This window comes from Papilio polytes, unplaced genomic scaffold, assembly GCF_000836215.1.
Source record: "Papilio polytes unplaced genomic scaffold, Ppol_1.0 DF823923.1, whole genome shotgun sequence".
In the NCBI taxonomy this organism is placed as follows: Eukaryota; Metazoa; Arthropoda; class Insecta; order Lepidoptera; family Papilionidae; genus Papilio; species Papilio polytes.
This window is the reverse complement of record NW_013525281.1, coordinates 4,940,373-4,954,879: the sequence shown is the minus strand read 5'-3', so window position 1 is coordinate 4,954,879 and position 14,507 is coordinate 4,940,373. Positions and strand designations below refer to the sequence as shown.

At 35.0% G+C, this 14,507-nt stretch overlaps 1 protein-coding gene across 1 annotated transcript in view; it reads right to left on the bottom strand.

Annotated features, from left to right (window-relative positions):
- The window catches only part of LOC106102123 (protein dead ringer), a 104,049-nt gene that overhangs the window by 54,126 nt on the left and 35,416 nt on the right, over positions 1-14,507 (bottom strand). Inside the window, exons 2-3 of the mRNA XM_013281533.1 lie at positions 10,313-10,573; positions 9,860-10,132 (exon numbers count right to left, since the gene is read on the bottom strand). Coding sequence (XP_013136987.1) covers positions 9,860-10,132; positions 10,313-10,573 — 534 coding nt within the window. The remainder of the gene's footprint in view (positions 1-9,859; positions 10,133-10,312; positions 10,574-14,507) is intronic.

Below are 14,507 nucleotides of genomic sequence, written 5' to 3'. Positions count from 1 at the left end.
TTATATGATTGAATATAAAATATTTTTTTTATGGGAATGTCTAGTTCTTTGTAAATTGTGCAGTTTTTCTATGATGAGAGTTATTCGCGTTTGTATTGGAACACATGCGTTGTATTTTGTCCTGTTCTCTACGATAGAAAGTGAAAATACAGCGTATTTCTGAATCATTACAGGTTGTATATTACCGTGTAACTCATTAAGTGATTTCTAGGAACTCTTGTAATGATGGCTTGATCAAAGGACGCGCGATGTTTTGACAAGACGATTGTTAGGGTTCCCAGTATTACCACATAGGAGTGTTTAAATATTTTTATTTACCATATTGCATTATATTATTTTTTCTTAAATTCATAGACATATAATGAGTACAATTTTATGGAGACTTGATAGAGTAATAAATGCATTAACAAAAGATATAATAAGAGATAAAAGATATTTAACAAAGATAAAAAAGCAAATAAAACACTTCCCAGGTAATACTTAAGGTAACTTCTGGGTACGTACAGCCTAGGCTGAATCGAATCGGTGGCTATAAAATGCCACTGTCGCCAGCCGACAAAGCGAGTCTCGGCAGCCGAGCGCGACCTAATAAACAATTACTCGTATAAAAATTGAAATCACTGCGCGACATTTTATCGCCCGTGAAGCTTGGTATAGCACCATGGACCTCTCACGCGGCGATTCAATAAAAACAATAACTCAATTTGTACAGCAATAACATCGTGTTGAACTTCGTAATACATAACTTTTATGCTTTTAATTTGCCATGGTAAAGGTACCATATTTGATATGACTGTTGTAATTGTTGTATAATATCCATAAGGGTAGGAAAACGGGCGGTATTTCAGGAGATACGGTGAAATAATAAAACTTCAGCATCCCGGGTGTAGGCAAAAAACATTATGTTGTAAATTTAAAATGAGAACAGGAAATGATAACCCGCGGGTTGTGCTTGCGCCTGCGCAGCCCCAACACTGATCGCGCACTCACACCAACATACTCATGTAAATACACACATACACATCTATATTCATTCACTAGCTGTTGCTCGCGACTTCGTCCATATGAAATTTAACAATATAGACTATGTTACTAAGCGATAACATAGATTTTTAATGATGATAAACATATTGAAATCGGCCAGTAATAACTTCAGTTATTTTTTTAGTAAAATTATCATACAATATTATAAGGTAATTTAGATTTTAACTGTAAATCATAAACACTTTTTTTAAATAAAACATGTAGTAAATGAATATCTTAATTGGTATTTTGCCATCAAAATATCCGTTATAATCCTCAATTGATAAACACTAAAAATGTATTTCTTTCAATAAATTTTCCAGTGCAAATAATAATTAACGAATTAATTTCAATAATCATGTTATTTATATTTAAAGTTCATTAAAATAATTAACTTTTTGTAAATAGCATTCTACAGTTTTCAAGACTAATTAATAAGTACATGCATAATTAAGTCGCTCTTGTAACGGTAAATCGATGTTTCAAGGGGGATCTCGAGTATTCGGGACAACTTTTTGTGCGGAGTCTGGATTTATTTATTTTTTGCCCGGGGGTGGCAATCTGGAAATTTTAGAATAATCTCCAGTGAAGAGGCCGGGCCACATGTGCTCGGTGATAAACATTTTATTGGAATGCATAGAACAAAAACTGCTAACCAAATGTTTTTCGGCTTCGATTTAGGGGTTTCACGTAAAGGAAGTTGTTATTTAAATATTCAGACGATACCGTATTTGGTTTATGACTGTATTTCATTATGAACGAATATTAATAAGTCTACAATATATCTTTCCGTTTTAAATGGCATAATTTCTGCATATTAAACTGTTAAAAAGGAATTTTAGTAGTTATTACGATTTTATATTACATCTTACTTGTTTTGTATGCTATAATCAGTTGTTTACAAATTTACGTTACTGTACAATTTCAGTTTAATTTGAAAAACTATAACATAAGTGTGGATCCTAATTAAAACAAAAATTGACAACTTTAACAAATGTAATTGCAACAATTTTATAACCTGTAATTTGATTAAAACAATGAGATAAACAATGACGTCCTTGGTACTACATTGAGGGTGCTATTTATAGTGGAGCAGATGGTAAGCTTGTCCCGTGCGACGGCTATTTGCGGCCGCCCCTCCAGTAAGGGAGGCTATGCTAGCCTCAGCCCTCACACAACTACGAAACTTATCACATAAACTTTATTTAAATTGACAATGCTAAAACAAAACACTGTTAGTATAAGTGCTTATCTCAAGTACACATTTCTTTTAGAGGTATTTCAATGTACCAATTTGTATATATTATTATAAAAATAATCCAATTAAGTTGCAATAACAACAATAACAACAACACAATTGGAAACTTCGCCTAGAACCAGAGAATCTATGGACTAAATTTATCGCGGAAAAACATCAAGAATCAAATCAAATTTTAAAATCAAAGAAACAGTGATTGAATCAGACTAATTGAATCTAAAACCTGATATCTATCAGCCAGTTACAATATAAAATATCATAGAATAAAACTTAACTCGATTATGATATTCATATCAATTCAATTAGTAGCATCTCGGATGCAATCCGATTTATAAATAGAGTTGCATAGTGGTCGGAGTGACGGGCCGACTGCCACCCGACACTATAATGTGCGCTGAGTCGATACATATGGCAAACATATCGAATTAGGATGGCCATTTGAACCACTGGGACTGCAGAATATATTTTTAACGATGGTTATTAAAAGGTTTACATTATATCTAACAAAAATAGTGGTTGGGTGGTCTATCCCCTATTATGCAGAAAAATATTGTAGCATTTATAAACATGTTTACGTTTAAGATACAGTGCAGAGGAGACTAACTGCAACCGAAGTTAATTTAACTTGGGTAGAAAATTTACATAGATTTTGCTCATCCCAACGAACCATTTAGCAGCCAGATAAATCGAAGCCAAATCTTAACCGAAATATACTTACTGCTCTGTTTTTTTATTTGCTTATCTTTCAAATTTCTCATAGCTTTGGATACTCCTGTTGTGTACTACAGACCAGATATTTTATGTTTTATAGTAATATGTTTGCGTTTGATTCGCACACTTCACGGCCGCTTTATAAATACAAGTTTATTATGGTCCTTAGTGCCGAATAAATTACGCATTTTCTGTAAACCTAGTAATTATGTGTCAGAGCTGTTAAAAATTATTTAACAAACTCATATGATTCGATTGCTAAAACATTATAAATCGAGGTAAGTAAACAGTAAATGAGAAGTCTACTATTGTGTGGGTTTGTATGTCTATAATTAAATATTTTATTATTTACAAATACTATTATTCTACAATACTATTATCTTCTAGTATTATTTTAAACGTGGGTTTCCACTGCTGAAATACTTATACTAATATATTGAAACCTTTGTCGTTATCTTGAAATAAGATAGATGAAAATATATCTTCTTATATAGTATGTTCCAAAAGTGAAAAATCAAGGATAGTTCGTATCATTATGTACCAAAACAAATGCCACAATAAGTTAATTACGTCATATAATACAGAAACAATTAAAAACTATCTCTATTACAATATCTACACAGTAAAAACCTCTTGCGATAACACATCCTATCCGTTAATTATTATGGTTATTAAAAATAAATTACAAAAATAGCATTTAGTACAGATAACGTATGAATGTTGTCGTTTCGTATCGCATAAGTTGCATAGAAATAACGACCCCCGTACACTGTCGGACAGAAATAGCGAGTCAGCTGGGGTGCGTCAGCGTGCGCCCGATATCATGTACCATAGTGTACCGCACGCAAAACTATAACCAATAAAAAACCCTGTGACAATCGGAATAAACAGAGATAGCTAATTTTAATTCCATATTTCTACTCTACATGAATTAAAATACTAATTCCTTTTAAATTACTCTAGCTTTCCCCTGCGACTCCGTTCGCGTGGGATTTAAAAAAATAACACTGTTGTATGTGTTCTTCCAGACTATCCTCAACATCTATGTCAAATTTAATCGAAATCCGTTCAGCCGTTTAGGCTACAAGCTCTAACAAACATCCATCCATCTAAACTTTCACATTTATAAAATTAGTGTAGTAAATTTCTTTTTTAATTGCTGCACTCTTTATAAAATTTAATACAATAACAAAGAAATAGTGCACCTTAATTAGGTTCGGAAGTTAATGCTTTTTAACGTCTCACTAATTTGTTGTTCGTTTGTATGTTTACTAGAAAGAAGTAAAGTACATCGATTAGACCATTACGGATTTGTTTATGCCATTTAAGTTCTTATCACAAAGGCATTGCGCCGATAATGGAGTCACGTTTAACATGCCATTAAGTTTTGGTATAACCAGTAATAGTAACTAAATTATATTAAGTAAGGTGGTTGTTAAAATTCGACATAGTCTGTAAGTATTTTCTACTAATAGACCGCACACTGATTTATTTACAAAATGGATAATATTAGAAAAATAGGCAGAACTATGATTGAATTCTCACTTAAAACTATGGAACATCAAAGACCTGCCCCACCACTGGCTGATAGAGACTCAGATAGCTTAAAAATGACGTCACTGTCAGATAAGGTAACAAAAATCGCTATTTCCATCAAATATTTAACACGTTGGATTATTATCAGACAATTTGGTGGGACAAGCCCTTATTATATTTTATATTACGTGTAGCCGAACTACCGTGTTAGAGAAATTCCTGAATCATTCAACACATATCTTTGTAATCCTTCAAGTGTATAAAACATTCCATCCAAAACGATAAACCTATCGAAAGCGCCCAACTGATAACACGTCTAGACGAAATAAATATTCGAAACACTCGAATACTTGCTCGATGGCTCACTTGGCTAATCGTTTGGGTTGCCAGTTAGAAAAAAACATTTGTTTTTTTACCGAACCATAACGTACTGGCACTTTAAAAAGGTTGAAGGCGAATCTAATAGGACACGTGCATTTGTGGCATTTAAAACAAGCCTGTAGAGATTAGGGGCCATGGGTGTGGTAATGTGTTGTCACCTGTTTTACGACCATCTTATTGTGTAACAAGATAAGTCTGCCTGAATGCTTTAGTGGTAGCAACATCGCTACTGACTGTAACGTGTGGCATTTTAAAGGGCGAATAGAAAGTGCTATAGAAAAAACACTAATCTTCTATTGTTTTCATGACATTTTTAAATTATTAAATTATGAGTAAACTTTGTCGAACTTGAAAACCAAGTTACTCGTTAAGCATCGATGTCTTTTGTCGAATTATTAGTTACTAGCTGTAATGCGCGACTTCACGTGCGATAAAAAAAACATGTTAGTTACGGATATCGTAGCATTTTAATGGTGAAAGAATTTTTAAAATTTGCCCAGTAGTTTTTGAGTTATTTCAATACATACAAAATACAAATGATTCCTCTACAATATTAGAATCCAATGATTTAGCAATAAATCTCTAAATAACATATAAATATTATAATAATTGTTCTTTGACAAATAATCGTGACATATTCATCATATTTAAATCCTGGACTATTTTAGAAATCTGTTTTGATAGAAGCACTAAATTTAGTAATTCACAAATGACATAAAAGTGCAATGTTCCAATTACTTACTGAGCAGACAAATGGCATGCATGAGTGTGCGGTGCGACACGGCCGCCCCCTAGCGGGCGAGACAAACGCGCGCCAGACGTGCGCGACGTGACGCAATTGAATCACACATTTACTAAAGGACGATAGGCATTTGATTCCATGTTTTTTAGCAAAAACGTATAGCCACTATAAACAATACACGGACTCACGGGCAATTAAGCAGTCGATAGAGCCAGCAGTGTAAGGCAACCCTTAAAGTCTAAATTAAAAATAAGATCAAAAGTGCTAAACTGCAGACGATTTCAACAAACAGACTTTATAGAATTTTCACTACGTTTTTCTTTATTTCAAATTATTCATCAACTTGCCCTTATCCCTTGTGGAGGGTCGGCACAGTATGTGCTGCTCTTCCATACATCTCTATCAAACCACTCATTTCACCCTTAACTTGGCAGAATTTTATTTTTTCGAATATGAAAACAATATTCATAGCACCTAACCTTGATGACCCAAGGTGTTTAGAAAAAATAGTAAAAAAAAAAAAAGATGTATCTCTACAGATACACTAACAAGAAAAGGGTGCATAACCTCTTTCACACAATCCATCCATGCTTTCTTCATTTTTCCTTTTCCTTTGTAGCCATCCACATTCATTCTTAACACTTTCTGGTTTATGTCCCCATCTTTTATTTTAAAATATTAGCTTCAAAAAATACTTCATACGTGAGTAAAAAGAATGAAGATATTAAAATCGCCCCAACTTATGTCTGCTTTCCGACAATTTAACAACACTGTAATGACAGCTAATAAAAGGACAGCACAACAATAATTCGCTATGATGATTTAGGGTCGAGAAATAAGTTCACAACAACGTTTATAGACTATCATGTCTGCCAACATAATTGCAACATCGACAATTTAATTCAGAACTTTATTACAACTGTATAAAGTACAGAATCGTCTAGCGATTGTAGTAATTCAATAGTTATTCATAGGGCGAGTAGGACCAGTAGTTGACAGGACATAAGACTGTCTTCGACAACAAATTACTAGAGAACGATGGCCGCCTCTGAAACGGTCTGGCTAACAAGAGACATTTGCATTAAATAATGTTATTAAAGAGAAACTTTTTAAATGGCAATTAAATTTATTAGATATGAATTTTTAATTTGAGTTAGGGTTTTTTCTAAGTTTCAAATATGAATGTAGAAAAGTATACTAATGTAAAATATTATATACTACTAAAACTTCCTAAATATTACCAACAAACATCAAATATATTCAAAATTAATCTTGATAGCACTGCGAATGCAAAACTTTGGATGGATGAATGGATGTTTGTAGACTAAAAAACTTTTTTTTTTAAATATATGGTGGCAAACGAGCAAGCGGCCTCCTTAATCCGCAATATTATAATAAGTGACAATTCTAAATAGAAAAATGTTTGAAATACTTCATTATCAATTTGACATTATAAGTAAGATACTAGCTGTAGCTTGCGACTCCGTCCGCATGGATTTTTTTTTAATTAGGATAAAGATTGCCATTGATCCAAATCCATGCTACCGCTTTGATGTTAACTGGTAAACATCCATTCATTCACCCAAACTTTCGTATTTGTAATATTAGTAAGATAATATCTTCATACCATAAATTCAATACAAAATCATAGATATTATGGTCTTACTTTAATGTGCGTATAAATCAAAACATAAGATAGTAAAATCATTTTATTGATTTTGGTTCAATTTGATATCTCTCGACCGTAATGTAATATTTAATTAGGCGATATTCTCACCTCGACAAAGTTGCTTTGGTCTGTTTCGCACGTTATTTTACAGCCAGCATTGTGTGTGCTCGGTACCATTGTCATACGACACGTCATGTAGGAGGCATTAACACGTGCCGAGCCCACAAGATCCACCACAAAGAGCTCGTGACGCGGCCGTATGGCGCCGGTGAAAGGCGACCAATGTGAGATGCATTAAACACGAACAAACATCGCTTTTCACTCTTTAAATTAACCATATTTGCGAAATGTTATATAGAGTACAATAAGTCGGGATCTGTATGGAGGTAACATGTACATACGCAATGGATATTGTGTCGAAATTTAAATCTGTAATTATCACATCTGTCTTTCTGTTCGATTACATACTGCTATATCTATGCCAATATTATAAAAAGGAAAGATTTTTATTCATAAATTTTTGTATGTATTAAAATAACTCAAAAACTACTAGACATATTACATAATTTTTGCACCATTAAAAAGCTATGTTATCACTAAGTAACATAGGTTACGTTTTTACTACTTTATTTAATTCACGCGGGCGAAGTCGAGAGCAACAGCTAGTACTATATAAAGAAAACCAACCAATAAGTTATTCAATTATATCAACAACCAATCAATCATTTTTCGTATATGTAACTGCATTTATAAAGCGAAGGTTTTATATAAAGTGAAATGTCTACAGACAAATGGGTTATTAATACTCTTTCAGAAAAGAGGTTGATCGATTTGAGTCCTTTGAAGCCTCCGCCGCGAGCACGCGAACGGGATAAAAGCAGTTAACACGTTAATTTGACTTCAATAATATGGGTATGAATAGCTGTCTCACAACAATGAGAAAGGCGGCCATTCACGATGCGATTGCGCGACAGCTGTGGGAAAGTTTACTTCAATATTAAGTAATTTTAAATAGGTCATAACATATGAAAAGATCCGACAAGTAAGACCTAAGTACTTCTGGAATCGCTTATGATACGGAGCTTACGTCTAGAAACATAGCTACGAATAATAAAAATTAATATTATAGTTCACTCTATATTTAAAACAACTCAATTATTACTGGAGTCTAAAATCATTACAACATCACTAAAAGGATTAGCAATATGTAATATTGTAGAAAAAAAATTACTTAAAATATTCGTACCTGCATCGAGTCGTTGCGTGAACAGCTACCTTTATACCGCTTCAAGAATTTTCGCACAACCGCGTTCGTTTCATCGCTTAGTAACAAAGCAGAGACGCGTGATCGTATGCGTCGATATAATCCAATGATCAATAAGTTAACAGCTTATTAGCCTGAGAAATCTTCGCCAAATAAACACCTGGATACCCTTTCTCAGGAAACGGGAATTAAAATATCCTCTAGTAGAATAAACGAATTGGTAGATTCCAAAGTATGATATCCATTGACATATCTACAATGAGTGTAATAGACACAGCCAGACGGTTATTGACTTTGTATTTAATTAATTTTTAGAAAGAGGAAAATTTTGTATTTTTGTATGTATTCGATTCACGTAAAAACTACTAAGCCGAATTTAAAAAATCTTTCATCATTAGAAAGGTAATTTATCTGTGAGTAACATAGACTATACTTTTTTGTTATTGCATATTTTCATATGGACCAAGTCGCGGGAAACAGTAAGTCCACAATATTTACATTACTGATCGGTCCTATACATAGAAGTTAGTGTAAGATGTTTTTATTATTTTGTGCATTCAAAAATGCGTGAAGCAAACATGTTTACTTCGACCCCTAATAGAATCACCACCCTTTTTTTTTTTTTTTTTTTTCCGAAGGGGAATGCTTTCTGCATACTCCATGCCTCTGGGCAGACACGAGAGTTATGTGGGACTCTCCCCCCATAGTGGGGGGCATACCGCACTAAACCCCTTCGTTCCCTCCTGGCCATTGTGTGGGACGCCACGGGATCGCTTGCGCTTGCCACCGCGACGCCCCACTGACCGCCCCGGGAAGGGGCCCTCGGTGCGTCCCAACGAGTTGGGACGCTGCACCCTAAGGCGCTCCTCGGAAGACGGCACCGTGCAATGCAGGTTCGGAGAGTAGAATCACCACCCTAATATTACACGACTCAATGCCCACTCTTCCGTTACCCTCGACATAATCCTTACAAACCAATGAAATATGGAACAAAGAGAGAACGAGTTATGACGGACGAAATAAGCGAATAAACAGCGCTTATTGGACACACCTTGTCCCCATATAGTGGATCTGAATAAGTTAAAAGGGGAACACGCGGAAGGGTTGTTGATTATCTATGATTAAGTTGTCAGGAATTTCATTTTTTACGTATGTATCGTTTTATCATAAACTTTTACCTTACAGGAAAAATACTAATAAAATGTTCATTGTGTCTCCTAACAGTCAGTGTTATCAGATTTATAAAAACTTGAGTTAAAAAAATAGAGAACTTACTTGTCGGACTTGCTTGTATTGTTCCTCAAAGCTCCAGCCGGCGGCGCTGCCTTCAGATGAAGAGGAGGAGGCCGAGCCAGCGGGCTGCGCGGGTGGTGGTGGTGCGGGAGCGAGGAACGCAGGGGGCGCGTAGGGGAAGCCCCCCGTGGCGCCCCCGCCCGCCAACGCGAACACGCTGCTCGGGGCAGACAGTGGCGCCCCCTGCGCCAGCGACGCCAGCGATGATAGGTGCGGATGGAGCGACGTCTTCAGAGATTCAAAATCATCTCGTGCCTAGGACAACGAAGAGCGAGAAATGATAGTAATCTATTAAGCAGCAATCAAAAATACTGTAGATTGTCATCACCCTGACCTTTTACGTACGTACGAATATCCCCTTTCACAAAATCTATCTACACTTCATTTGCCACCCTCTACCTTTGTAGTATTAGTTAGAAGAAACAAAAATAATACCTTAAGTTCTCTTTCAAGAGGTCGCGGCGAATTCCTTTGATGTTGATTAATTTGGTTGTTGATCGGCTGGTGATTGATGGCGTGGTTCATGCTGTGGTTCATCTGGTTCATCTGGTGCATCTGATGCGGTTGGTGCAACTGGTGAGGTTGGTGGGGCTGATGTGGTTGATGTGGTTGGTGGGTTGGTGCATCCCGCCCCACACCCTCGTCTGAACTCTCACACGACTGCTCCCCTGACGACTCACCTTCTGACCGTGCCGACTGTGAACAATATAAAAGATTAGCAATGAACTACATAATGTTAATAAAATTACGTAGTCAAAACTTAACATTAGATAAGAAAAGCAAATTCTACTGTAAATGTCACAGTACTCGAAAGTTATCCTACTCATATTATAAATGCAAAAGTTTAGATGGATGGATGAATGTTTATTAGAGTTTGTAACCAAAACGGAGGAACGGATCTCGATGAAATTTGGCACAGATGTACGGGATAGTGTGGATGAACTCATAGGCATTCACTTTTGGTTTTTTTTAATTGTAAATGTTACTTCCTCGCGGACGGAAGCGAGTACTTTATAATTCAAAGTATTAATAGTATGTCAAATAGTCTCTATGACGCCATTTTGAAATTAAATTCTCACTCGCTCATAATAAAAATACACGACAAAATGTAATTTAATCACTCATAATGGCACAGTTTTAAATGTTTATGTGTTTTATTTCAAAGTGTACTCGAGAGGCAGGTGCTCGTAGCGTGAAACGCATCTACTGGAACCAACAGACTGACGAACCGACAATTACATATAAATGTCGCGAGGCGTCACAACGATACATAAAAACTTAATAATGGCGTTCACATTACGATGTCTGTAATTCTTGATACTAAACTGAACACCTTTTATATGGTTTATTACTATTCTCACTGTTTACTGCTATCTTATTGATTATCTTGACATCAATCTACCGCTAAAAATATGAAGAGTAAGTAACTCTTTCAATACCTATTTATATCGACAATCCGGATTGCAACATGTTCCTATAATTCCGTGGTCAGTAAACACACCGCCTCGAGACCTAACTCTTCAATTACAATCCTTATTTGCGTGTAACGTATATAAACTTATGTTAAGTATCGCCGGCAGATGGCGGTGCGCGCCTCAGGGACACATTACGACTGAAAATGTCGTCCTATCCTAATTCCAGAAATATAACGAAACATCATAATCATAAAAGGAAACAGGATTAAATACATCGTCTTTATTTATTTTGTTTAATTGAGATGAATGTTAAACGGAATAATCATTTTCATTGTAACTAAGTGCAGAAAGCATCGATGATCCTTTATATATGCAATAAAAGGACTTGCAATCGACTTCGATGTAACTAAAGTCCCTGTCTGTCGGTAACCAAAACGTCAGTCGGAGTCGGCATTTTGCGCCGCCGCCGGCCCCCAATTACGACATTAAAATTATTATTTTATTTCCATTTTTATTTATTATTCGCATTATTATATTGTGTGGAGTTATTATCGGTGAAATGTTTCGTTCGGATAAACGTTCCGGGGCAAGAGACACGCAACCTCCTTTGATTCAACCGTTTTAGGGATCCGCGAGAAAACTACGAATTAAATGATTTCATTTTTGTTGGAAGATTTTCGCATACATTCCAAATAATTAGAATAACTAGTAGCTGCTTATAACATTGCTTTCCAAGAGACAAATTGTAAAGTAAAGTAAAATCATTGCTGCTTAAAACAGGTTCAATTCTATACCAGAGCTAAACTAAATTATTTTAAATTAGTTTCAATATACAGAACCCTATTGTTATATTCGTCAATCTGTCCGATAATTCTTCAATTTAACTTTCTCAGGGTCCCATGCTACTGGATTCCATTTAATATTTTTTTCTTTACATTTTCAAACCGATCACGATTTTATTAAGCAGTTCCATCAGTGCGGGTATTTGTAACAATTATTTTTGAAAGATTTTCGATATCTACAAAGAGCCAGTGAAGATAAGTAATAAATACCCTATTCTCAAAGTTCATAAAATAACTGATTTTAGAAAATCTTTGGAAACATATTTTGAAATTCGCAAAATGACCTAGATTTCTTAACATATGTATAATCAAAAAACTCCTGTCATATGTCTGGTTTCTGAAGTTCAGTTTTTAACGGGGTAAAACTCAAGTTACGTAGTTCAGAACCGAATTACCTAAACTTAAAACACTAACGAATGGTTACAGCTGGGAAACTGGTCATTGTTAGGGATTAATCCCTTAAGGAGAACCTTAGTCAGCTTCTCTAAATGTAGAAACTATTTACGTTGAATCCAGCACTTACTCCATTTCATTTTATATTGCTTATTCATAATTGACTTACTTATAGAAGATCCAAATATGAGATACACATATACGTAGGATAACGTTAGTTAAACCCACGCTAATGGCAAAGCAAACAGAATTACCGGCGCTGTGCGGACATCGTGCGTGATTTTATAATATAACATTAACTGTTAGTTATTTAGTGTAGCGATGAGAAGGTGCCGCTCGTAATCGACGAGTCAATAAAGATGACCCGAAATTTCGCAGCGCCCCCGCGACGTCGACGTGCTGTGTTGTAATGTTTACATTGCTCACATATTTATAGTTCATACGAATCATACACAATCTATAAGCTACGTCTTAATGCTAAAGTGCTTATTGTCCCTTTATATTCCTACCACTAGATGTTTGAATATATGTGAATAGAGGACTATTGTATACAATATTCGATTAAATATTTTCATAGCTATTACATTACGTAGCTACTCAATTACGTTATATCGTTTGGTTATCAATTCAAATAAATATTTGTAGAACTCATGTTTGTATTCGATTAAATAGGATAAGTAAGGATGTTTCTATCGGAAGAAATAAATAAAATAATAAAAAAGCCTTTTATTTCCAGCAACTTAATTACATACATTACAATAGATACATTACAATGTTTCTTTTAAATGGCTACTTAGACATTTCAATTTTTTTTTTAAAAACAGGGTGTATATTTTTTTTTATTATTATTTTTTCATTTTTTTCGTATCCTATCGGAATAAGTAATATAAAAACTCGCTAAAAACTCTATTCATGTACTTTCAGATAGTCTTCTTCCAGAAATTGGAATCTTACACACCCTTACAGTTCTAAAAAGCGTTGTAACAATTAAAAACGTGATAACACTCGATTCCTTGATGGTTACACTTTAAAACGATTTGAACATGAAAGTGAAAATCGTCCATCGACGCCATTAAAGTGCCGACTCGCTTATGTTTTGGATAAACAAGAAGCGGCTTCGAAGAAGTTCCCGGAATCCCGAAGCGATATAACTTGGGACATACCATTGATTAACGCCTTTAATAAATATAAACTCAAACGATAATATGCCTAAATGAGTAACTCTTTAAGATACAAAATTGAACACACTAGGACAGCCTTGATGAATCAATAAGAAATAGAGCAACTACAAACAGAGGGGTAGCAATTGTACTAGACTACCGATTTCTGAGCTTTTTGACACCAATGTTGTATCAAGTTTTGTAATTCGATAAAGTTTAGCGTTGCAGAAATTTAGTTAACCTGTGCTTATTTCTGTACTTTATGATCAATTAATGATGAATGATAAATTACATTTGAATATCGATTTCCGTGTCTATAGTCTATATTTACCAATTAGGTGTAAGATTGTCAGAGCTTTTAAATACACATGCAATGAAAGCTCGCAGGTGAAAACAGATCTCGATACATTGTAATATTTGTGATAGAAATCATAATCACATGTCCGCTAGCATCTTTTATGGAGCTAAAGCAAATAGAAACTTGTATTGAAAGATGTCGCTGCGGCGTGTGCGTGTGCTCAGCAAATACGAACGGTGATAAAATATCGAACACTATGATGTTAATGCCGGCGGAGACGTCGCCGATATTGAACTATCGAAACGTGTTAATTACACCTCATTACATATTCCGATCGCTTTATCCTCTCCACTTGCTTATACATGTTACTTTAAAGAAATTAAAACAATAGTAAACATAGTCACTAATCTGTCAGTTTAGATCTAAAAGGTGAAGTGATAGAAAGACAACTGAAACAAATGTAAATAAGTACAATCGTGTAGTTTCTCGCAGAGAAGGCGCGGCGAGGTGATACGAGACGAG